Source organism: Micrasema longulum, unplaced genomic scaffold (genome assembly GCF_059751315.1).
Source record: "Micrasema longulum isolate JH-2025_06_02 unplaced genomic scaffold, ASM5975131v1 h1tg001606l, whole genome shotgun sequence".
NCBI classification, from domain to species: Eukaryota; Metazoa; Arthropoda; class Insecta; order Trichoptera; family Brachycentridae; genus Micrasema; species Micrasema longulum.
In genome coordinates, this window is record NW_028278787.1 from 193,979 (window position 1) to 221,486 (window position 27,508).

A 27,508-nucleotide genomic window follows, 5' to 3' on the forward strand; every position below is an offset into this window, starting at 1 on the left:
TGAAAGAGTAAGTTTTGTCTGAGGTTTCTAGTTGGGATATTTAATTTTATCGAGCTCAGTAGTTCAGGCGCATCAAAGAGTGAGATGAGAATTTTAAATAGGACCATAAGGTCGGATTTATTTCGACGGTCTTAAAGAGAAGATATATTTAAGGTAGTTTCTAACTCATTATACGTATGTAGGTCTCTGGATAAGCCCAACCTCCAGCCTATCTTTCTTAAAAATCGATGTTGAACTCGTTCAATATTCTTGATGTGAATATCATAATTTGGAGACCAGATAACAGAGGAATATTCTAGATGCGGGCGAACTAGGGAACAGAAGAGAGTTTTAAGGGTATTGGTATTTTTGAAGTCAGCTGTGCTTCTGTTAATAAATCCAAGAAGTTTAAAGGATTTATTGATAACATGTTCAATATGAATTGTAAAAGAAAGTTTAGTGTCAAGTATAATACCCAAATCTCTTATACTAGACACAGATGATAATATTTCATCGTTCAGTGAGTAGTCGTATATGATTGGATTTTTCAGACGAAAAAATCTCATAACCTTGCACTTATTTATACTTTTATTTTTATAGTAAATTACAATGAATTTCCATCGAAAATTTTCTCTTACAAACTTAAATGTTTGAGTATTTACACGTTTAATTAACTGATTCAAAGTAATGCAGTACAATAAAATACCCTCGGAATAAAAAAAATGGGACTTTGGATTCTCTACTGAATGCCAGGTAAACAGGAAACCTTCAGGGCTTAACATGCTAAATTGATTCTGAACAAAGCCAATATCTGTAGCCAGCTCAAGCCCCGAGCATTGGAAACTTTGATACGGTTCGAGTAAACAAACTGTGTGAATATTTTGAAACTTGTCTGTAAGAATATTTGCCGTTCAAGATTTACATTTCTTAACGATTTAGATAAAATAACCAATAAATCTTCTCGGTTTAGTTTCGCTTTTATCTAATTTAACCAACGAGCGCTTTCGCCTAAGAAGGCATCTTCAGGACTGGTAAATTGCTTACAACATTTTGTAGTTTCATAATATTTGTTACAAGGTTTGGATGTAAAAGGATCACACAGGTATTTTATTAAGTTCGTAAATATTATTCGAATGTTCAGGGTTTTTTTAAACTTTGTTAATAGACTATTAAACTAAGCCATTAAAAAAATATATACATTTATAAATTATTATCACCGCTATGATTTTTTAAAGTTTTGTACTTCTGAAATTACTCCGCGTGTGACGTCAGTTAGGAATATATATCAGAATAGATGTGAGTGGCGGTCCATTCCCTATGCCTACACTTAAATGTAAAAATGGCGTGATAGTAGTAGTGGTGCTTATAGTAGTAGTAGTCCCCTCTCCTCTCTTCATAGTATAGTGTTATTTTTTTTGATATTTATATTTATTTTTGTTAATCTTTGCTTTTAATTTTTGTATAAAATTGTAAGATTCAATATGTCCATGTATTTATAATTTTCTCAAACTTAACGGTTTGGGTAGGTAGGAAGAAATTGCCTTAAGGCAATATGCCCGCCCTTATATGTATATTTATTGTATATGTATATAAAGTGTCAAATAAAAATAAATAAAATAGTAGTCAAAGGAGCAAATTGAACAAATATCTTGTGCTGTCCTTTTCCATTAAAGGAGCGTTGCCATTTTAAATTGTCAAATATAGAACTTACAATCCTTTCACAGTGATTTATTTTAATGAAAGTTGTTATAAATTGAAATAGTTGAAATATGCGGTGTTATTTGATTAATAATTTAATTAATATTTTGATGATTTGTAGGGGGACGACGGAGTTTATTTAAAAAATAATGATGATTTTTATCTCAATTTACGTTATCAAATTTATAAAAATACCGTTCAGGAAATATTTTTTTGTAACTGTGTTTAATACAAGTAAACACAATTTTTGCTGCAATTAATTTTTGCACTATTGTCAAAAGGAAGAATGAAAAAAGCCGACATAAGCCCTTCAAATAATTTGCCAAACCCACACCGAAAGGGGCAATAAAAGCAGTAGAGTTTAATTCAATTGAAATCGCGGTTTATGAAATTGAAATTCTTTAGATTAACTCGTTATTTGATCAAATTTTTTTTTTAATGAAACCAATAGGAAGCCCTTTAAAACGGTTCTCGCATATGTGTAGGGAGTTTCAATGCGCAAGACTTGTTTTAAGATTTTTCACATTCGTTAATTTTAAAAGTTTGCAAGTTTTTTTTAGTTACCAGGAGTGCAGAATACTCACGTAGTAAGGATGTCGTATACACTGTACTGCGCCAAGTAGGAATGCCTGAAGAGCTTTTGGACGTTGAGAGCGAGCAGAATAAACCGCCTGTCGGGGGACAGCTCGAACCTTGCGGGGTTGAGACGGCGCTGAAACAAATGAAATTCAAATTAATTCCACGGTAGAGTTATGTACTTCTAAAATAGAGTGGAAATTTGACACGCTTCAATTTTCTGCGTTCCTGGGATACAGTCGCTTCACAGGTGTTGATCCGTCAAAGGTCGTATTTAAAAGAACTGGTTTCTGTTTAGTTTTTCTACTTGGTTTTTCTAATTTTTTATTTTCTCTCTATCTATCCTCGCCTCTGTTGTATACACCATGATTTGGACTGACACACGTTTTGTATATCCGAATTATGTTTCCAATAATCATGTGTTCATTGTACTATACGACATTTCTTAGGCATCCAGATGTTCACTAACTAAGATGGATATGTTCTCATCATCACTATGGCAGCATCATCTGCATGGCATGTGATGTTAACGACCTTATCTCCCTTAGTAGATTCACTACTTTTTTTCTCCTTAAAAGCGTTTTTTGTATATATGTTTTTATTCTGCTTGTGTAAAAAAAGGTTTAGGCGTATATATTGTTGTGTTATATTTAGTTATAAAGGTGCTAAACTTGCTTTGTTTCTTTGTTGTTCTCAATATGTGTTATTTTTTAAATGTTTATATTATTTATGTCCTGAATTGAGTTGTTGAAACTTCTGGGAATGTTGTAAAACTTGTATTATACTTGTAAAATATTTTGTGTTCTATGATTTATAAATAAAATAAAACATTAAAAAATAGTTTGGGCGTTGTTTGTTGATTAGGAAAAATCTCATGACAATATTTAATTGTTTATTTAATCTTAAAATAGTATGAAATGTCCTAATATTAACTTAAATCTTATTTTAATTTCAATACTCTATACATCTATACAAATACACACTCAGAGTAATAATTCGCTAGAGAAGCCCTTTAGTTATATTACATAGAACAAAAGAGTTTTAAAAAATTGGTATCGTTTTTAGTTAAAAAACATTTTTGTATTGCTAGTATTCCGTTCGTCCAGGCGCTTTGTAGCTGCAAGATGTTTAATAATATTAGCTTGTATATTATGCAAATTATTTCTAGTTTAATCTTTAACTGTAAATAGGGTCTAGATTTCTAACCGTCCATGCGCTCTCTAGCTGCAGAATATGTTTTAATCTAGATTACAACCTCTCGAATCTGCTCAAAGATCAATAGTGAAAATAATTTTTAAAAATCCCTTCAGGTACCCCAACGTCAAGTTATTTGAGCAATTTGAGATCTTAGATATAAGGCAATTATATATTTTTAGAATAATAATGTTTGTGAAAGCAAATTATTCTACCAAATCTCAAAAGGAACACTCCCACACTACCAGAAGTCAAAGTAGAGGACGGGTCATGGGGTCTACCTAACTCTGAGTTCGGGCAAAGAAATTTCAGGTTTCTGGGCCCCAAAATATTCAATATCTTACCCGAATATTGAAAACCACGACCCGGATTTAAATTTCTAAAAAATAGGTTGCTGGGTTTTAGGTAGATAAAAATCGGAAAATTGAATAAAAAACATTCTTAAATAATAAAAGGTATAAATAAATATTGTATTAGTTAGTTGTTATGTTATTGTTTATTTTGCAAAAAAATGTCTGCCTTAAAACAGGTTGTTTTTAGTTAGGCAGACTAGACATGATGCAGAGAAATCTATTATCTAAGTTTGTATGTGGTAGATGAAGAAATTGTTATCTTTGTTAGTAACCCATGATTATCATTATTATTCCGTAAACGTTTTTCAATTTTTTAAAATTTATTGAAAACACTCAGAAAAAAAGAGGAAAATGTAAATGGGGGGGGGGGGGAGCTAGGGCTAAATTGTAACCATTCGTGCGCTCTGTAGCTGCAGCGCCCTTGAGGTGATTTTTTATAAAAAATGGCGCAACAATAATCTAGAATAAATAAACAAATATGTAGCGGACTGTTTCGGTTTGCGTTGAGTCGTAGGTACTTAGGTCGAGAATCACAAGCGGAATGAAGAACCGTCCGTGACACGTCTGTTATGAACCCTTATGAGGGTGTGGTAAATATTTTTTTTTATAATTTAGCCCTATTATAGTAAAATAAGTAAAAAAATAATTTAGATGCGTGCACCCCCGCTCACTGTCAATAACGAACTGAATCTCTTTCACACAAACACCGTGGCTGGTGAGGCCAGAACAGCGTCTCTGTCTTTCTTGTTATGAGTTATATCTTCGTGCTCTGTCCTATACAGATTAATAAATTGCTGAATTAGCGTCATATTCATTTTTCGCATCGCAAGGATAATTATTTTTTGTATCAAAATCTTGCATATGTATACAAATTTAACTTTCCAAACTCGGTGTGATAATGATTATTTGAAGATTACATCAAATACAACTTTATCATTAAAAAAAATAAGAGAGATTCATCAAGTCTAGTATCGTATGTAGACTAGTGTGACATCACAGCCTCATAAGAGTTAAGCCAAATCGATTTTTAATAAAAAAAAATGATATAATTTGAAATTTTTCTGTGTCAGTACGTTTTCCGTTTTTCGAAATTATTTATTATATTTTAATACTTGTTTTCGGATGATCCTAGCCCCCCATAAGAAAAAGAATATAAAAAAAGCAGAACAATAAAGACACGCCAATGGTAAATATCTATGGTGTGTAAAAAAAATCACTGCTCTAGTGAAGTAAAGTTATTGAACGAATAGCTTACAAACAAATTAATTGTTATCTTACACTCCATAATCAACTTGATCCTCTGCAATCTGGTTTTCGGGCTGGACACAGCACTACTACTGTCTTAGTTAAAATAACTGACGATATTAGACAAGCAATGAATGATAAAACGTCTAACGATTTTGGTCCTACTTGATATTAGTAGTGCTTTTAACTCTGTTGATTTTGACCTGCTTCTCGCTAGACTTAAGTCCTTAAATCTATCTTCATCCACGATAAATTGGTTTTCAACGATTTTACGCGGCCGTCGTCAATGCGTTAAAATAGCAGATTTCTTTTCAGATTTGATTGATCTTACCGCCGGGGTGCCACAAGGGGGTTACTTTCTCCACTTGTATTTTCCTTTTTTATCAATTCAATAACAAAAAGCCTCCCCTGTTCATACAATTTATATACCGATGATTTGCAATTGTATATTCATTTAGAACCCGTTGACATTGTTGAAATATATAGAGTAATGTCACTTGCACTCGAGCATATCTCTTCATTGACAAAAATACATGGACTTCTCATAAATCCAACAAAAACCCAAATCGTACTTGTTGGTAGTAAACAAATGTATTCAAAAAGGAATTTTACCAAACTTCCTCTTTTCAAAATAGATGGTACAGAAATTCCATTCATGACTTAGTCAATAACATAGGTATTATCATTCATAAGCATTTAGGGTGGCACGAGCAGGTTAACGAAGTTAGTCGTAAACTTTATAGCAGTTTGCACTCACTTAAAATATTACAGAATTTATTGCCAATTAATGTTAAGCAAACATTGGTCCAGAGCTTACTTCTTCCACTCCTTGACTACGCGGATGTATGTTATCCAGATGCTAACTCTGAATTACTTGATAAGTTAGAACGATTGCAGGATATTTGTATACGTTACTTTGATTTTCGCAAATTTGACCACATAACCGAGTATCGCACGTAACTACCCTGGCTCAGTATCAGGCATAGAAGAAACATTCACATTCTATCACTTCTTCACTATATTTTAAATAATCCCACTTCGCCTGTTTATCTGAGAGAACTCATCCAACCTCTTTCACAACACGGACTATCTTTTCGTTTTAGTAACGAGAGAACCGTTTCAATACCCTGTCACCGCTCTAATTTTCTTGCCTCCTCTTTCACAGTAGTAGCCGCTTGACTGTGGAATAATCTACCCTCTAATGTAAGAGACGCCCCTTCTTTATTTACATTTAAGTCAAGATTGAAATGTCACAATTCAAATATTCAAATTGTTCCTTTATCCTTCTTCTTTTCTTTCCATTCCCTCTCCTCTCTTCATAGTATAGTGTTAATTTTTTTAAATATATTTATTTTGTTAATCTTTGTTTTTAATTTTTGTATAAAATTGTAATATTCAATTGTCCATGTATTTGTAATTTCCTCAAACTGAACGGTTTGGGTAGGTAGGAAGAAATCGCCTAAAGGCAATACGCCCACCCTTATATGTATATATATCGTATATGTATCTAAAGAAAAAATAAATAAATAATAATAATCCAAGGAGAAAATACAGGGATACTTTTGTAATAAGAAAGTCAGACTATGTTTACTCCTAAGCCTCTCAAGCGACGATTGTTCGTTTCCTGATAATTATTTTTCCAATTATAAATTGCATTGATAACTTTCTATAATTTTACACGCAGTGTTTTTACTACGCAAAATTCGTTTGCATAACCACTCCGCCTGTCTTTAGCATGATAAGATTAAGCGATTTTGATAATTATTACATTTAATTAAAAATTAACAAACTCCAATTTGAAATAAATTTATTACCCAGCGAGCCAAGTTTGATTTAATAGGATAAATAATAATGTCTCTAAAGTTGGAAAGTTGATCCATCTCGCTTTGTTTCGGGAAAATTCATTTTATCTAAAGTTGTGTTTTAGTTTCAAAAAGATATTTAGTTTAAAAACTCAAATAAAATATTTCCAACATCTAAATTGATTGCAACAGAGAGGGAAAAGTTTTTAGAGAAGGGAATATGTAAGTCTACGCGTTTAGAGAAGTTTACGAAAGTCGATAGATGTTTAAATTTAGGCAGAATTGTGAATGTTACACTGCGCGTAGAGTGTGGCTATCATAGTCCGTGTAAATGCCTAGACTATCGTATTCTATTCTCAAAAAAGTTTTCCCTCTTTGTTGATTTTAATTTTATTTTATTTTCTCATAAAACAAAACATATTATAGAATTTATAAAATGTGTCGGTAGAAATATATTTAAAACTAACGGACTGGACATACGTTGTTTAGCACGAACGTTGGCTTTTCGTTTGTAAGTGCCAAAATACTGCTGAAGTTAAAAGGAAATACTGTGGGATCACATTTCATGTGTAAGAAGCGAATTCACTAATAATATTATTTAAGAATTCGTTGATTTTCTATGTCAGATTGACAAATAAAATTAGGTGGAAATTTTGTTAGTATTGTCAGGGTAGTCGAATTTTTCACCCGGCTTTCTATTAATAAGCCTTGGTAGATTTTAATTAAATTTTGAGTACAAACTAAACAATAATGTATTAATGAGAAACCACGAAATTAAAGATCTTGGGATTGTTTTAGACTCAAAACTACTTTTTAAATTCCATATCAATAAAATTACCTCCAAAGCATTGAGCATGTTAGGTTTTATAATTCGAATGAGTAAACACTTTGATAATCCAAAGGCCCTAATTTCATTATATTATACGTTTGTCAGAAGCCATTTGGAATACGCATCTCAGATATGGAATCCCCAGTATGCCATATATCTAACAAGAACAGAAAATATTTAAAACAAATTTATTGAGTACCTAAAATACAAAACCGGTATTTCTTTTGTGTCAACTCTCACTGCCTCCACCTACCATGGAATCACTTCTCTACAATACCGCAGAGTGAGTGCGAACCAACTACTGCTTCACAAAATTATGACAGGAATAGTTGACTGTACAGAACTACTTAGTTTAATAACAATACATGTGGCAGTCAGGATTTGTAGACGGTACCACCTGTTTCGTCTACCAATAAGAAAAACATCGTATGTTAAAAATGCTTTTTTTCGTAGAACTTTTTCAGTGTAAATTAAACTTAGTCCAGAGCTTTCTTCTTCCACTGTGCAGATGTATGTTATCCAGATGCTAACTCTGAATTACTTGATAAGTTGGAACGATTGTAGAATGTTTGTATACGTTATAACTTTGATCTTCGCATATTCGACCAAATAACCAAATATCACACGCAACTACACTGACTCAGTATCAGGCATAGAAGAAACATTTACATTCTCAGAATATTATAAATAATCCCAATTCACCTGTTTATTTGAGAGAGCTCTTCCAACCTTTATCAAAACACGGACTATCTCTTCGTTCTAGTAACGAGAGAACCCTTTTAATACCCTTTCATCGCTCTTATTTTTTTGCCTCCTCTTACACAGTAGTAGCTGCTTGATTGTGGAATAATCTACCCACTAATATTAGAGACGCCCCTTCTTTATTTATATTTAAGTCAAGATTGAAATGTCAATATCTAAATATTTAAGTTGTTTCGTTATCCCTTTTCTTTCCTTCTCATCTTCTCTCCTCTCTTCAAAGTATAGTGTTAAATGTTTTAAATATTTTTATTTTGTTAATCTTTGATTTTATTTTTTGTAGAAAATCGTACGATTCAATATGTCCATGTACTTGTAATTTTCTCAAACTGAACGGTTTAGGTAGGTAGGAAGACATTGTCTTAAGGCAATATGCCCGCCCTTGTATGTATAAACATTGTATTTGTATATAAAGTGTTTAATAAATAAAAATAAATAAATCATGGATTTTTTTTCCAAAGTATGGTATTTATAACAATAAAGTAAAACCATCGGCATGGGTACCGATGTAAAATAATTTAAACTTTTTAGTTTTGTTGATGGCAAAATATATATATTTTTTATATATATCTTTCGGCACAAAAGTTTTAATTGGATTGTGGCCATGTACGGAATCCGACCCAAACTCGTCCGAAATACAAAACTTTTCTAAAGATATAATTTATTTCATTCGTCCAATCCGACTCTGAACCCAGAGCTGAATAAGAACTCAAATTGAGCTCTGTTTTTGAAGAGTCTAAAAATTAATTTAAGTTTCCGAGTTGTATTGGGCAAATAACAAGATCTTTGCGGAACTTGCGAACAAACTGCTTCTCGCCAGTTCTGTGGTCCTGGGAACTTAAACAAGAAAAAGATTTTAAATGTTTTTAATTGAAGTACAAGTTTTGAGAGATATTTCATCGGAGATGGAGAATATTTTTAAGCGCGGTAGAACAATAGATCCTGTTTACTGCATACCAAAATAAAACAGGGACGAGTTTGAGTTTGAGTATCGTCTATTGTCTTGCTAACCTTAATAATAAGTTAACGAATGCTATCTTTGTTTAGTTTTTTATATTTTACTTTTTGTGCTGTTACATGTTCACTTAATTGCCATACTTACTAGTTCTTTGCTCAATGTATTATTATTGCGTTTTTTTTTTTATTTTTAACTTTTTTAAATCATTCTTATGTTGTTGAAATTCCATTTGTCGATGCGTTTTAAAGTTGCAAGACTTTTTTGTGATGTTAGCTATCATATTATTTTTATCATAATTTGTAAATGTTATCAACTATCAAATATCTAAATTTAGTAAATGGGGTCCAGAATTTCAACCGTCCATGCGCTCAGTAGCTGCAAGACTTGTTGTTATCTAACTTCTAAATTTATAAATTTGCTTTTTAGTTCGTTTTTCAAATATCACTTAAACTCTTAACTTCATTGTCAAATGAAAAAAAATATATATACATATATATAGGGGCTAGATTTCTTATTGTCCCTGCGCTCTGTAGCTGCAAGACATTCTGTTATCTAGCTCATATATATCATAATTGTAATATATCATAATTGGAGACGAGGAACTAGAATCCCAACCGTCCATGCGCTCTGTAGCTGCAAGACGTGTTAGGATATTTATTTATTGTACAGCGTCCTTGAGGTGATTTTCACAAAAATGGCGCTATATAAATTATCCAAACATTATTATTATTATTAACATAGTTGTATTGTAATGTTGGAAGGAATTAATATTGTTTTTGAGTTCTTGTGGTTTTCAGGGGCGGACAAAAATTCTACCAGGAAACTATAGGAATATTGGCGCATAGCTGGAAAAAGTGCATACAACTCCAGGGGGATAATGGTAATAAAATATGGTACGAAAACTTTTTCTCGTTCTCTTCGAAATAGGTCAGGAATGGAGCATATTTATGAACGTTGATCTTACTTAGGTAGTGTTATTATTGAGAACAAATTATTTAAAATATTTCTTTTTAAATACACAAGTCCCTGTATGATTAAAAAGATTCGCCGGTGATGACATACGGACTAGAAACCATGTCTGTGACACAAAAAAGTAGCCAGAAACTCATATGCGCACAACGATTCATGGAAAGACAGGTGCTCGGTGTATGTCTAAGAGGCAGAATAAGAAATGAAGAAATAAGGCGCCGAACCGGAGTTGTGGATATATTGGATGGTGAAGCAAAATTAAAATGGCATTGGGCAGGACACTTAGCGAGGCAAAATGATGGCAGGTAGACACTAATAAAGTGGAGACCATGGGCAAACAAAAGAAATGTTGGAAGGCCACAGAAAAGATAGCCGGGAAAACATGGATGATGAAGGCGGGTGATACGAAGGAATGGAGACGTTTGGAAGTGGCCGCCATCCAGCAGTGGAGAGAATTAGGCTGAGGAAGAAAGAAAAAACGAAAGATTATTTATTAAGTGAATGACAAAAAGTGACCTGGTGGTTTGTAACTAGTAATAGTTGCCACCCATCTTTTTGATTTCGTCTATGGAAAACGCATCTACCGAATGTTTTTTTCTCTAAGCCTGCTTCTGTGACAAAACGCCAAAAAATGACCGGTCGCGGACAGCACTGTTCGGTGAAAGAGACTACAACATCGTATTTCCTGTTTTACCAATTATATTTGTGACAATGTTCTAAACTAATTTGAACGGGCAGGAACAAATAAACATGTATCATGACGTATTAGGGGCGTGGCCAATGAAATGATTGTTTTTGCGGGAATTCAAAATTACAAACAAACAAACAAACCAAGAAAAACCATCCCGCCGTTTCCCCGTAGGGGTAGGCAGAGAGGATGAGCGCCATATCACTCTATCTTTGCATACAAACCTCGCTTCCTCTACATTCACACATCTTATGATGCACGCACGCCGATTATTCGTACTCTTGACATTTCCATCTTCAAGTATTCGATGGATTTGATGGTGCCATGTCTGTCTCGGTCTTCCTCGTTTTCTGCATCTATCAACATTCGCGTCGTAGATCCTTTTAGCCGTTCTTTTGCTAACCATTAGCTCTACATGTCCAAACCAACGCAGCACCCCTTTCTCGATTCTGTCGATAATGCATGTCTCAGCCTTACACAGTTCACGGATCTCGACATTTGTGCACCTATCATACTTCATTTTAACACACATTCACCTGAGGGATCGTGTTTTGACAGCATTTAGCCTACTTTCATCATCATTTTTCCAATTCCATACTTTGGTCTCATACATTAGAGTTGGCACTAGAACTCCTTTATGAACTGCTAGTTTTGCCTCCTGCGATATACATTTGTTTGCCAAAGTAGATTTCAGTGCATCGTTTACCCTGTTCCCGGCACGCACCCTCCTTTCCATCCCTAGTAAACATATTTCCCAGATACACAAGTTCTCCAACTTGATTCAGAATATCTCGTAGACTTTTCTTACCAAGAATTGCGAGTCTCCTTTGCTGCTAGCAAAAAGCACGGCATCACCAGCATACAGAAGACCATTAACAGTTATACCACTCATTTTTGATCAGATTCTTAAAACTTTCAGTTCTTTCATACAGTTATCGATGTGTATGTTATATATTCAAAATTACAAATTTAAACATATTTTTTATGCTACTTATTTATAATAAGCATTTTTTTTTGCTGGACAGTATTTCATAGACCTTTATCACTTTGAAAATTAAAAAAAAACGAATATTTTCCCAAAGGCTTAGGCCGTATGTATAATAAATAAATATTTAGTTTTCGGTAGCACTGAACTTCCTAATTGCATGCTATTTGTTTTCTGATTCTGACATGTATTTTCTTTTAAATGTATACCAACAATACTCTATAAATGTAAAATCATACCAATATTTCTAGAAAAAAAAGGCTAACAAATAAAAATTAACGATTTTGAATAGGCGTAACCTGATGTAATATTATGATTAGGAATAGCTCTCTAGCCGTTAAATATATGTTATTGACAGAGAGCCAATATTTCATGTGTTTATTTAATAGCCCAATAAACATAATATACAATCGTAACATAAATTATTGTTAGAGATCGTAAAGTTATGCTGTCCGGGTGGTCAAATACCAATCTCGGTCCTATTCTGCAAGGGAACACGTCATCAATGCGTCAAAATATACATTTATGAGCTGTTTATTATTGTAAAAATAGATTAGATGAGTCTATTGATTCATTTATCTTATTTTTTTGTAAAAACATATTTGCACAGTCGGGAAAACAGACACAAGGTCCGAATACAAAAGTCACAAAACATTTAGCAATAGATTTGGCAACAAACACAAAATAACAGTTTAAGACATTTTGGGAAGAAATTAATGTAATTTTGTATTTACATTTATTAATATCTTTTCATTTTTAATGATTTAAATAAAATTAAACTTCTTGGTTTAGTTTTACTACTATTTAATTTTGACCAACGAGCGCTTTCGCCTAAGAAGGCATCTTTAATACGGGATAATTTTATTTATAATTTCATCTCAATCATTAACAATGAAGTTTTATCAAGAAATATGTACAAAAAACATCAATATATTCTTTTCATATGTTTTTTTTCATCCACACAAGTGGAATTATACGGAGTAGCTTTTCACAGGAACGCCTTTTTTCTGAATATTTTTTGCATTGTATGTATTTACTTTTAAATAGAAAACTATAAACTGTGATTTTGGTTTATTTGTAAATATTTTTTTTTGTTACAATGGCTCTAGTATTATTTTAATTAATATGATAAAATAAAATTTATTTCAACAGAGAGGGAAAAAGTTTTCGAGAAGGGAATATGGAAGTCTAGGCATTTACAGGGCTTATGACCTGTCATTGGCTGGTTTAAGTGGCCACTTTACACACTGTGTAACATTCACCATTCTGCCCATGTTTGAACATCCACATTTCCTCAACTCTTCCATCTGTTGACTTTTGTAAAGCTCTTTTACTTCCCAGCCAGTCTGCAAGCATTTGGACATAATCAAACATTGTTGATAAAATAAAGTTTAAAAAATAAGGTTTTGAAATCGAATTATCAGTTTTTTATGGCCTTATGTACTGCAGTTTTTTTTTGGAGTTAATGAGTAGTGACCTAACGAGCTTCGCCCGCAGTTTCTTTTGGCCGAAACTTCGGTTTAGCTAAAACCTGCGGTCGTATTACGTCTGGCATCTTATGGCTCGTGACCTTTAGTTTTTTTCGGCCTTCGGCCGGTGAGAGTTGTTATTTGTCACATTTTCAGTCAGTCAATCGAACCAAAAAGCGCTAAAATTAAACAAATTTACTCATTAAATTTATGACTTTTATTTCATTGCGTATTTTATTAAAAACTTATTTTAATGAACTCTTAAGGTGAAACAACTGAGATGGAGAACTTTTCAAGGAAGCGAATATAGAAGTCTAGGCATCTACAGGACTCTTGGTCTGTCATTGATTGGTTAGGTGGCCATTTTCCACACTGTGTAACATTCGCCATTCTGCCCAATTTGAATACCTATACTCCTTCAATTCTTCCATCTGTTGATGTTTGTGAAGTTAAAGAGCTGAAACCTTTATTTATGTGGGTGAGATTCTTCTGATCGAATTATTTCATCCACATACCAGGTTACCTGGTATAAGGAATAAGCCCTGTAGGTGCCTAGAATTTTATATCCCTTCTCTGAAATGTTCACATCTCTTTTGCAATATGTTAATAATAAAAGCTCCTGAGAGGGCTGAATTCAGTTTTTTACAAAATGGCGAACATTATTGTAAATAAAAAATACATTTCGTGAGCGTAAAAAGAAAACTACCCGGGTCAAATATTGCATTTCCGATTTTTTTTACCAAGTTTTAGTGCTGGATGTTTTCTTTTACTGAAAAAAAACAAGTCCACTTACTTAAATTTAGTAAATAAACATTTGCTTCCAGAAATATAGTCAAAATCAAAACACTTTCATACTAACACATTTCTAATCCATTGTCAATGTAAAGTAAAAGAAACTTAAAATCAAAAGTCTGTTAAATAGCAAAATTATTAGTGTATGTAAAAACTTCAATCCTGATTTGCCAGCAAAAAAGAATTCTGACTAGGCTGGTTTTCCTTAGCCCCGCCACACTATGCTCCTTGCGCTGCTCATGCTCATGCTCCTCGCGCTGCCGCCCTCTCGCTCGATGTTCCCCTCTCCGCTCACACACTGCTCTACCCGCGCAATTAATCGCGACGTTCCGCACTTGTCATTTGCCTTTCTATACAATGAACGATGCAACCGTGACAGCGTGCGCGCTTTGCATTTTTGGTACATCTAATTATATCAATAATAATAATAATAACCATAGATTATTAACAAAATTACAATCACTCTATCTACTACATACATATGGAATAATGGAATATTTTAATGTTTTTTTTCATATTTTTTATTTCTCTTTTTAATTACTATAAAATAAAAAAGTACCTTATAATCTTTTACGAAATATTTTCTTTTCTCTTTCTTATATTATACAAAAATATTATACCTGTCTTTTTATTATAGGAGCAAAAATTCATAAACATTTTTTGTACGAACGGGCCATGCCTTTGTGGGATTTTTGTTTACTATATTTACTGTTAATATGTATTTCTTCAATATGTATTTCATTGCTATGTAATTATCCTTTATTTTTTTAATACTTTGTTTCACCTCTTATGTATAATGTAAATAAAACAACCCATTTTTTTTTAAATGTCGTACAAAGAAATATACATAATTCTAAAATGACGCGTGCGTCTTGTGCTAGCGCTCGATGCGTACTGCGACCGCGCCACCAACTCGCACTCATATTGCCGGTCCTTTGACTCCGACAAAATAGGGAGCGGTGGGCACGACGAGGAGCATGACGTGCGGCATGACGAGTAATGTTGCCACAGTACGTCTCTATCTTCTTTCCTCGCTATTTCCCATGCCAGTCGTCGAGTGTGTGGCAGGCCCATTATATGTTCACGATATGTGATAGGAAAACATATTTGTTTTATTAAATAAACATTGTTTCCTGTTAATACTTTACGAATTATTTATTTATCTCTCTCTGAATTAATTATACCATACGCTATAACTTCCTGGGGGTTATCAAGTGAAACTAATATTAATTTTATTCAAATTTTTCAAAATTCTATGATCAAATTGCTACTACTAAAGATGTATACCGCCAGAGACACAATATTTCAATATCATTGATTTATAAATCTGTAAATAAATTATCCGTTAAGGCTCTACTTTGGTACAAATTAATTTGTCAGCATGCGTCGCACTCCGTATAAACACAAGTTGGTACATGATTACAACACCAGGTTTACTAGTATGGAATAAATAAATCTGGCAAAAGGACACTGCAATACAGTATACAGAAAATATTTAACATGTTACCAAACAATATTAAAAATACTGAGTTAAATACAGGAGTGAGAAGTTTGCTCAAATTATGGTTAATAGAAAAAAGTTTTTTGTATTAATGATAGTTTTTAATTTTTGATAATGTAATATGTAATGTTGTTCAAGTAAAATTATTGTTAATGTAGGTTAAGTCTGATTAATCGATGCAATTTATAAGAAGCTGCTGACGAATTGTATGTATGCAACTCAGCAGGATTTTAATTTAAGACTATTTTGTACATATTTTTGAAAAATAAATTTAAAAAAAACAATAAATCTAAAATCAGTGCTTTTAAACATAGAATAACTTTTTATTACCTTTTTTTATCTTAATCTAAAAGTACAAAGAAAGTAATTAAGATAATGAAGTGATCAATGACGGTAAGGTTAGTTCGGGAAGTGTGAGAACTCTATCCCAGTATCAACTGTAGTATTAACATTCACATTTTCTCAAAGCTTTCAGCATCGAGTTCGTACTAATGATCTATTCAGCAACTTCAAAGAAACTGAAATGATGTTTTCAGGAATTACTGTGCAGCTGAAAATCCTGAAATCGTCACGTATTAGTGCGGAAACTTAGTTTCGCGAAAACATCAAAGCGATATTCCCGAGTTATATTTCATTTAATCAGGATCATATTTTCAAGTTGGATTTGACACACGAAACGCCCGTTTCTAACATTTGATAAAACTAATAAGTTCACGAAGCAAAAATAATATAACAAATACTTTGAGTCCAACTTTGATAATTAATCAATTAATTGATTGACGTAATCTCTCCACAATCTATTTACTATGCAATGGGTATCACAAATCCGTTTAAACTCTTGACTGCCTCTTTTGGGTTTCCCTGCGAGTGCCTTAAGTACTTTCATCTCTGACGTTCTGAGCAGTTATTTGGTTTTTCTATTTAGTTTTTCTACTTGGTTTTTCGTATTTTTTATTTTCTCTCTATCTATCCTCGCCTCTGTTGTATACACCATGATTTGGTCTGACACGCGTTTTGTATATCCGAATTATGTTTCCAATAATCGTGTGTTCATTGTACTATATTACATTTCGTAGGCATCCAGATGTTTACTAACTGAGATGGATATGTTCTCATCATCACTATGGTAGCATCATCTGCATGGCATGTGATGTTAATGACCTTATCTCCCTTAGTAGATTCACTACTTTTTTTATTCTTAAAAGCGTTTTATTTAAATATATTTATTCTGCTTGTGTAAGAAAAGGTTTTAGACGCATATATTGTTGTTTTATATTTAGTTATAAAGGTGCTAAGCTTGCTTTGTTTCTTTGTTGTTTTAATATGTGTTATTTTCTAAATGCTAATATTATTTATGTCCCGAATTGAGTAATTGTAACTCCTGGAAATGTATTTCAACGCATTATACTTGTAAAATACTTTGTGTTTTATGATTTATAAATAAAAAAAATATATCAATCTAAATTATTCATATAATAGGTGAAAATATGAAATTTTGAGGTTTTTCATTTGATTCTGAAAGCCTCAATTACTAGAAGCAATTTCTCCCACTAAAGCGAGCGTTTTATATTTTTCTCCGAATGATTTACGACCTAAACTTAACAGATTATTAACAAAGGGTTTCTCCCAAAACCTTAGTCAACATTTTAATTTTGGGAATGAAAGTTGCTTAAAGAACTCCTTGTGGGGACGCTTTCTTGTAATCCACACCACTTTCTAATAATTAGCGACCATTTTTCATCCATTTCTTTATCTTATTCTTTCGAACTCTTTCGTTCCTACTCCCTCCCCTAGTTTTTTCCGCTTGATTGTGTTCAATCAGGCTGAAGCTAGAATTTCAGCGCTTTTTTTATAAATGGATGAAAAAGCTTTTAGTTCTTATTATTTTCGGGCAAATTTTTAAATTCAAATTTGATTGAAGGAAAAGGTAATATTTTACTATTTTTTAATGGCCTCGTGGTGTAAGGGTGAGCGCGTTAGCCTGCCATGCAAGAGGTCTCGGGTTCGATTCCCGACATGGTTGATATGAAATATTTATTTAAAAGGGTGTTTTCACACTAAAATATTTCATAGTCCCTGTACTGGTACCTGAAGCGTAAGACTGATCATCTCACCTTCATGTAACAAAAATGATCAAGATACGCTGCAATTGGTGTACCAATGCAGTGCCCCATGCACCATTAGGTAAGAAAAGGGAACGATGACGACGATTTTTCAATGACAATTTCAACAAAAAAGAAAAACTTTGATTTTTCATTAAAAACAGTACTGTAAATCATGCATACAAACCCCATATGTATTCTTCTTATAAAACAAATAAACAAACAAATTATCACTCCATTTCCCCATAGAGATAGGCAAAGAGGATAGAACGCCAAATCACTCTGTCTTTGCATACAGATCTCGCTTCCTCTACAGTCGTACAACTTTTCATGTACGCACGCTGATTATTCCTACTTTTGACATGTCCATCTTCAAGTATTTGAAAGACTTGATCGTGCCATGTTTTTCTCAATCTTTGTCGTTTTCTGCATCCATCGAAATTCGCATCGTTGATCCTTTTAGCCGTTCTTTTGCTGTCCATTCGCTCTAGATTTAGCTCTAGAGTCCAAACCAACGTAGCTCCCCTTTCTTGATTTTGTCGATAATGCGAATCTCAGCCTTACATAGTTCACGGATGTCGACATTTGTGCACCTATCATACATCGTTTAACACACATTCACCTGAGGGATTGCATTTCGACAGCATTTAACCTACTTTCTTCATTATTTTTTCAATTCCACACTTCGCTCCCATACATTAGAGTTGGCACTAGAACTCCATTGTGAACTGCTAGTTTTGCCTCCTGCGACAAACGTTTGTTTGCCAAAGTAGATTTCAGTGCACCGTTCACTCTGTCCTCGGCACTCACCCTCCTTTCAATATCTTTCTCAGTATTTCCATCTCTAGTAAACATACTTCCCAGATACACAAATTCTTCTACCTGATTCAGAATATCTCCGTTCACACTGATCTCACATTCAGTTATATTTGCATCCCTTTCAAAGACTATCACTTTTGATTTATTAACATTCATTGGCAAAACGTTTCTCTCGCATACATCGTAGACTTTTGTTACCAAGAGTTGCAAGTATTTTTTGCTGCTAGCAAGAAGCACGGTATCCTTAGCATATAGAATACAGTTACCAGTTAATCCACTCATGTTTGCACCCATTCTTAAATCTTTCAGTTCCTATCAATTATTTTAATTGATGTACTGTCGTATGATTAAATTAATTTGGTAAATTTATTGTTCGGTTGTAGGTAAATGCACGAACTCATTGAAATATCTCTAAATATGAACAACAAAATATTGCAGTAATAAAAATATCGTTCAAGTGCTGATTACCTAAAAACCGATTATTCGCTAAAATCGATAATTTTCATTTACTCGGTTATTCACATCGCTAGTAATTGGATCATGACTCTCCATACCGACCTACCTCCTCAAGGTAGCTTCTTCAACCTGGTGACATCTCTCACCAGCTAATGGAAATGCAGAGGATCCATTTGCAGTCTAATGAGCACTTTAATAACGGAGCCATGACTATATAATTACATACGACGAACTAACTTAGTCGTGTTACTTAATTTTGCACTAAACTTATTGCTTGTGATAAAACCGTTACTAATTCAAGCAAAAATTGATGGAATAAAAGACGAGTGATGACACGTAAATCTGTGAATTAAGAATAACCAAAGACCGGTTTCATTGCTTTAAAGACGTCTTCGAGACTGATATCTTTATTATAAAATTCATCGGATTAAATAAACACCTTGCTAGAATGAAACTTTTAACGGGGTTTTGGTCCCTACACTTATGTATGGAGGTGAACTGTGAAACTGGCAGAAAAGGGATGAAAGCAGAGTGAATGCGATTGAAATGCGGTCGCTAAGAATGTGTGGAAAATCAATGTATGACAGGGTTACTAATGATAAAATCTGAGATAAGTGTAATTAATAAGATTGAAAAAGAGTCAGTGAGATGATTTGGTCATGTAGAATTAATAGATGACGAAAGAATTTTAAAACAAATATACAAAAGCTTGCAGGAAAAATGTACAAGTTTGGATTTTGTCTAAGGAGAGATACCATTGAAGGAGACTGCTGCTAGACATAACATTGATTTATATACTATTAAGCGTGTTGCCCAGATGTTACTTATTTTTATTGGTGGAAGTCAGTGCTTTGTAAGCTTCTGACGTCACTACAACCTGCGAAGATCTATCGTGATGGGTCTCCGTGAACAGTTCTCGCCCTCCAAGCCCAGGTCTATAAATATGCCTGATAAACTGTATGGAAGTCGAGAGTTTACGTTTTGCTAAATCTCCCCCTCCAAGCCCAGATCCGTAAAGTATCAAAAAGGACGAGCTCTTTAACATCCGCAGGTTTAACCAGTAATTCCCCACGGATGAGGCTCTTTTTATGATGTAAAGCATCACATTCACATAGAACACGTATAGGTGTTTCCTCATCTGCACTGCAGAACCTACATCTAGAAGTTTGGGAAAGGTTCATTCTAGCGTGGTGTTTGTTCAATCTGCAGTGCCCTGGGCGGGTTTTTGTGATAACCCACACTTGATTCCGGCTGAGCTTTATTAGGTCAAAAGCAAACCTTTGAGAGTACCCCTTTATCAGTTACTTCGCATGGTGCTGACCAGGTACTTTTTTGCCAGAGCATGACACTCTGCTTCCTGGTCCATTACTTAAGCTTATTACTAGGAGCATATTTAGGCAGCCCAGAGTAGGGTCCAGGGCCTATTGGGGCTGTCTCAGCTCCTAGCCTTGCCAATTCATCAGCTTCCTCGTTACCATCGATGTTTGAGTGTCCAGGTACCCAAATTAATGTTACAATGTTTATAACATGTATGTTTACATAAAAAAAATATTCATACTACTTATTAATAATATGCATGCTTCCGCTTTCCATTATGTTGTATCCCAATTCAACACAGGGCTCTTGGCCTCATTGACTTAGGGATATGTAATTATTTTGTTTTGTATTATATATCTTTGTATTAATAAATAAATTAAATATATATGGTAAGAATGAATGGCAATGTAGAACGTGAACGTCCAAGGAAGACGTGGCATGATCAGATAAATCAAAATATTGAGTCTGATCATGTCGAAAGCAGACACAACCGAAGAGCATGTATGCAAGATGTATTTATGTGGAAGAAGCTAAGTGTCAGGATAGACGTATGTGGGGGTCCATCCTCTCTGCCTACCCTTACGGGGAAATGGCGTGATGCCAGAAGTAGTAGTCGTAGTATTTAAGTTTTAAACTCAGTTAATAATTCGCTTGCGAAGCCCTTTATGGCTCAAGAATTTTAGGTTTTAAACATCAGATGTTTCATAACCAGCTGATTTTTGACACATGTTCTAAAAATCAGCTGGTTATGAAACATTTGGTGTTTATGGCTTTAAATAACCAATGACCGGGTTTCGTTGTAACCGACATCGTCAGACTGGTCAGACTGGACCACTCTGCGTTGGTTTGGACATGTAGAGCGAATGGACAGCGAAAGAACGGCTAAAAGGATCTACGATGTGAATGCTGATGAATGCTGAAAACGAAGAAGACCGAAAAAGACATGGGACTATCAAATCTATCCAATAATTGAAGATGGACATGTCGAGAGTAGGAATAATCGTCCGCGGCGTGCGTGCATGAGAAGACGTATGAATGAAGAGGACGCGAGGTCTGTATGCAAAGACAGAATGATGTGGCGTTTCAACCTCTCTGCCTACCCCTACGGCGAAACTGGGTGACAGTTAGTTTGTTTTCGTATTTTTATTATTATAATTAAAATGCAGTTCCACCAATAACATCAGATAAACCCGAAACTTCAAATTTTTAGATACACATGCAGATCTGTTCATAAATCAAATGAATGAATGTCTTTAAATAATAAAATATTGAAGATATCGAGCCATAATTGGCAGAACAACGTAAGCGACAAATAGTGAATTGTGAAGGAGGTTTTTTTGAATTTTGGTTCCATATTTATATATTTTATAATAATTCGGTAAATGAGATTTATAACGGTAATTTACAATACTGAAATGACAGCCAAATTGTTTAAATAAACAATTTGGCTGTCATATCGTCTATCGTCTATAACTATCGTCAATATTAACATTTCAATAACTATGAAGAAGCTGCAGAACATCACAAAATCGATACCTTACAATCTAGAAGAATCATCAATGATACCGTCTTCCTTTACAAAATATGCAATAACAACTTAGATTGCCCTCATCTTCTTGAGAAAATTACAATCCATATCCCTCGACGTACAACTCGGCTGCAACAATTCTTTCATGTTGGAATCAGATATGAATTTATTAACTATGTTTTTTTATAAAATACTTTAAACTTGTTTAAACTTACTGAGAGAAAAAAAATATAGATTAACTGAATTTATTTAAGATTGAAAACTGTACATGGAACTGCCCAAATCTATTAGCACTTATTAACTTCAAGGTACCTGGACGAATGACTCGTCAAGTACCTCCGTTTAGTTGCAACAATTCGCGAACCTACTCGTATAATGCTATTTTGAATCGACTCCATGTTCTCGGCAATAACTATTCCGAAGTTGCTGATATTTTTTACTTAAAGTATAGCTGATTTAAATCAACTCTATTTAATAATTTCAAAGATGATTTTTTAGATTATAGTGCTTTCTATGTTTACTTTTGTATGGGTACTATTGTGTACCATATTTACGGGTAAACTAATTTTTTAAATTACTTTAATTATCATTATTACAACTATTATTTTTATTTTTTTTTGAGACAAAAGAATTTTGTTGTATTTCAAACAAAACAAACAAACCATCACGCCGTTTCCCCGTAAAGGTAGGCAGAGAGGATAAAACGCCACAACACTCTATCTTTGCATACAGATCTGAATGTTGCGTCTCATACAACGAAATAATACGGACCAAAATGGACACCAAGTCGTTGGAACAAAACGCATTATAGTACTACACACGTGCGTTTCTAGAAATTATCTAGCAGCCAGTGGGTCACATGGCGACGGTATCTACCTACTGTCTCTATCTCCCTTTGTTGACCATGGAGTTGAAACCGTGTTTGATTTATTTAGTTTTTTTATTGCTTACTTCTTGGCATGAACACTTGACCAATTTACAACTATGCTTTATTTTTTATAAATTTATTGATATTGTTTTAACTTTGCTGGAATTCCACTCGTCCATGCGCTTAGTAGCCGCACGATGATTGGTTATCTAGCTTTCATATATCAACTTTAAAAATACCAAAATTTTGTAAATGGGGTCTAGAATTCCAATCGTCTATACGCTTAGTAGCTGCAAGACGTGTTGTAATCTTACTCCTTTTTATTATTCATATTTTTTATTTTTTTTAATATCAGTAATAAACTAAATTAATTTGTCAATTTTTAAAATGTGTAAATGGGGGCTAAATTTCTAACTGTCTATGCGCTCTGTAGCTGCAAGACGTACTGGGATATTTTTTAATTGTACAGCGCCCTTGAGGTGATTTTCACAAAAATGGCGCTTTATAAATTATCCAATTATATATATATATATATTTCGCTTCCTCTACATTCATACATCTTCTCATGCACGCGCGCCGATTATTCCGACTTTTCCATCACAGACATGTCCTTCTTTAAGTATTTGTTGGATTTGGTCATGCCATGTCTTTCTCGGTCTTCCTCTATTTCTGCATCCATCAACATTCGCATTGTAAATATTCTTAGCCGTTCTCTTGCTGTCCATTCGTTCTACATGTCCAAACCAGCGAGAGCTCCTTTCTTGATTTTGTCGATAATGCTTGTCTCAGCCTTACATAATGTACGGATCTCAACATTTGTGCATCTATCGTACATAGTTTTACCACACATTCACCTGAGAGATCGCATTTCGACAGCATTCAGCCTACTTTCATCCCTGTTTTTCCAAGTCCATACTTCGCTCCCATACATCAGGGACGGGACCAGGACTCCGTTGTGAACTGCCAATTTTGCCTCTTGTGACAAGCATTTATTTGCCAAGGTCGATTTAAGTGCACCGTTCACTCTGTTCCTGGCACTCACCCTCCTTTCAATATCTTTCTCAGTAATTCCTTCCCTAGTGAACTACTTCCTAGATTCACAAATTCCTCTACTTGTTTTAGTATAACTCCATTCACAGTGATTTCAAATTTAGTCATACTTTCATTTCTTTCAAAAACCATCACATTCGATTTATCGACATTCATCAGCAAATCGCTTCTCTTGCATACATCGTAGACCTTTGTTACCAAGAATTGCAGTTCCTCTTTGTTGTTAGCAAGGAGTACAGCATCGTCAGCATACAAAAGACAATTGACATTTAAATCGCCCATTTTTGTTCCCATTCTTAAGCCTTTCAGTTCTTTCATGCAGTTATCGATTTACACGTTGAACAGCCATGGTGACATAACACATCCCTGCTTCACTTCTTTATGAATGTCAAACCACGTTGTGTTATTGTATTTAATATACTTATATATTGTACCTTTTAAAGAAAAATATATTTATAAATTATTTTCCTTTTAAAATTTTATCTGCACACATCGTTTAATTTTTTTTTATATCTAAATATGTTCTTTATACAAAACTGCTCTGTTATATTATATGTAGTATTTATGTAAAATAATACTTTTGTATTTAATTATAAGTTTTTCACATTATTCACGAAATTCTCCAAGCCACTGCAGAGTGGATCCAATCACCGTTGTTCAAGCGATGGCGCGATATGTTAAGACCACCATAAGTGCTGCAATATAAAATTTTATTTTATGTTTATATTTATGTTTATTGTTATATTTATGTTTATTGTTATATTTATGTTTATTGTTATATTTTTGTTTATATTTATGTTCATGTTTATATGTTTATATGGTAGAATTGGCTCTGCACTTTATAGCCATTTTACTGGAATAAAAATTTAAATAAATAAATAAATAAATATTATATTGAAATGTTTATATTATTTTTAATATGTATCTTTTAAAGGTAAAAGGCACTGTGTGCCGCGTATATTAATAAATAAATAAATGTTGGTATTTCAAGCACGAACTATAATAAGAATGCATCTTTTCCCAGAATTAAAAATAATTACAACCTCGTTTTTTACTGAAATCAGTATATTTCCTCACTCCAATCAAATTTAAAGAAAATGCCAGAACCCTAATTGAAAATAATCATTATAATATAATCTACCTGTACCCGCCTAGTATTTTATTTTTTGTACCCTTCAATATTGTAATTATTTTCTCTTGTTTGAAAGAAGAAAGGAGGGATGGCTCATCTGGGATTACTCCGTATGGATCCGTCGGCGAAAGGATTTTTAAGTCCGAGTAAATAAAAAAACTTTTTCTTTTATTTTTTTCTTTTATTATTTCATTATTATTATAATATTTTATTATTTACGTGTGGACTGATGCGGAGTGGCTTTTTAAATGTACGCTTTTTTTTCTTCTTTTTTTGACATTGTATTTAGTAATGTATGGAAAACTATAATTGGCCTATAATGTTGGTTTATTTGTATTTATTTATTTTTTGTTTTAATGGCTGTTGTTTTCTTTCAATAAATAAATAAATAAAAAGTAGTGGCGATAACGCTGTTTTAGCTATAACTCTGACAGTGGTGCGAGCTAGCGTAACCGCCTACACTGTCGTCGATTACATTGTTTTGCTTGGCTTAAAAATAATATGTAAACATATTTTCTTTGTTTTTTTAAAATGGAATGATGCGGAGTAATACATAAAAAAACTGTAATTGGCCTATAATTTTGTTTTATTTGTAAATATTGTGTTTTTTTTGTTGTTTGATGGCTGTTGTTTTCTCATAATAAATAAAATAAATAAAAATAAATATTTAAATTTATTTCAACAGAGAGGCAAAAAGTTTTCGAGAAGGGAATATGGAAGTCTAGGCATTTACAGGGCTTGTGACCTGTCATTGGCTGGTTTGAGTGGCCACTTTACACACTGTGTAACATTCACCATTCTGCCCATGTTTGAACATCCACATTTCCTCAACTCTTCCATCTGTTGACTTTTGCGAAGTGAAAGAGCTGAAACCTTTATCACGTGGGTGAGCCAGTCTGCAAGCATTTGGACATAATCAAACATTGTTGAATTACTACCTGGTAAAAGAAGAAGTATAAAAATTGGAAAATTGTTTCCAGGCGTTGCCTAGTAGGTGATTTGGTTCAGCCGGATGAATCTCACCCACGTGATAAAGGTTTCAGCTATTTCACTTCGCAAAAGTCAACAGATGGAAGAGTTGAGGAAATGTGGATGTTCAAACATGGGCAGAATGGTGAATGTTACACAGTGTGTAAAGTGGCCACTCAAACCAGCCAATGACAGGTCATAAGCCCTGTAAATGCCTAGACTTCTATATTCCCTTCTCGAAAACTTTTTCCCTCTCTGTTGAAATAAATTTAAATACGAACAACTCCCTAGGGAGGAAATCCAGCCAGTCTGCAAGCATTTGGTCATAATCAAACATTGTTAAAAATAAATATCCTTAAATGTGGCAGGTTAATGTTGCAGAGCAATGATGTTTTTAACACTTGTGCATAGGGCAATAAGGAACACTTATCTTTTTATTTTTTTAAAGGAATAACCAGCCAGCCTCTATTTCGAGGCTTGTCAGCAGATGGAAAAGAGGGAATATGAAAGGAGGTAAAGAAAAATACACCACAACAGCCAGGCCAATTGAGAAAAAATCTTTCTTGGATTTTTTCTTGCAACTGGCGGGAACCGAACCCGCGACGCCAGTATCACAGTTGGCCGTCTAACCAACTGCGCCACGGAAACGAAATTCGCCAAAAGTGTAGTTAACCTATGTGAAAATATAGAAATCATAATCTAATTCAAATAATTAATTTTGTCAGACACTTTGAGCCCCTCAAACTCCGATTATCTCAGAACATGTTCTTGAGAGATATCTCACTGTTGCTTTGGGCCAGCGATATATTTACATATATAAAACGGAATTTAAATCTTAGAGAAATTAGTGTCCTAAATAAACTGATAGACACAAAAATGACATAATAACTTATTTTTTCATATAAGTTTCCAATTAAGTACTTGCTATACTTCCACTTTTTTATTTGACCAATTAGTGTATTCAATAAATAACTTTAATCAAATTAGAGAAATATACAAATATAGCATCTACTATTATTTATAAAAATAATAATTATTTTAAACAAAAAGTGTAATATTAAACTCACAAATGTGTTGTTCGGCATGAGGGTTTTGCTGCTCCCGTTGACGTGAAGTAGGCTAATGCCTCCCCACTGATCTCTATACACCAGTTCATCTCCTGAAATAAACACACAAACGTAAATTTCTCAATAGTTTGAACACGTTTTAATCTTTGTAGACTTCTACCCTTGTCTGCAAATACGGAGAGAGTCGAAATATACACAGCCATGAGATCGCTTCATCGCACACTTGTGTTCAAACGGTTAAGTATTTACGCCCAGTTAAATACTATTAAAATGGTTTATCATGCACTTGTACAGTCATCGCTTTCCTATGAAATAATTGGAAGGGGAGGAGCTTTTAACAACCGTATTAGACCATTAGAAACTGTTTAATTAATTTTTTTTTTATAATGCTTCATCGCATTTT

At 33.6% G+C, this 27,508-nt stretch overlaps 1 protein-coding gene across 1 annotated transcript in view; it reads right to left on the bottom strand.

The window, feature by feature from the left end:
• Window positions 1-27,224, bottom strand: part of Dpp10 (Dipeptidyl peptidase 10) — a gene marked incomplete at its 5' end in the record, with an annotated part of 90,328 nt that extends 63,104 nt beyond the window's left edge. The window contains 2 exons of the mRNA XM_088236775.1: window positions 2,262-2,389; window positions 27,106-27,224. Coding sequence (XP_088092901.1) covers window positions 2,262-2,389; window positions 27,106-27,224 — 247 coding nt within the window. The remainder of the gene's footprint in view (window positions 1-2,261; window positions 2,390-27,105) is intronic.
• Window positions 27,225-27,508: the final 284 nt, after the last annotated feature.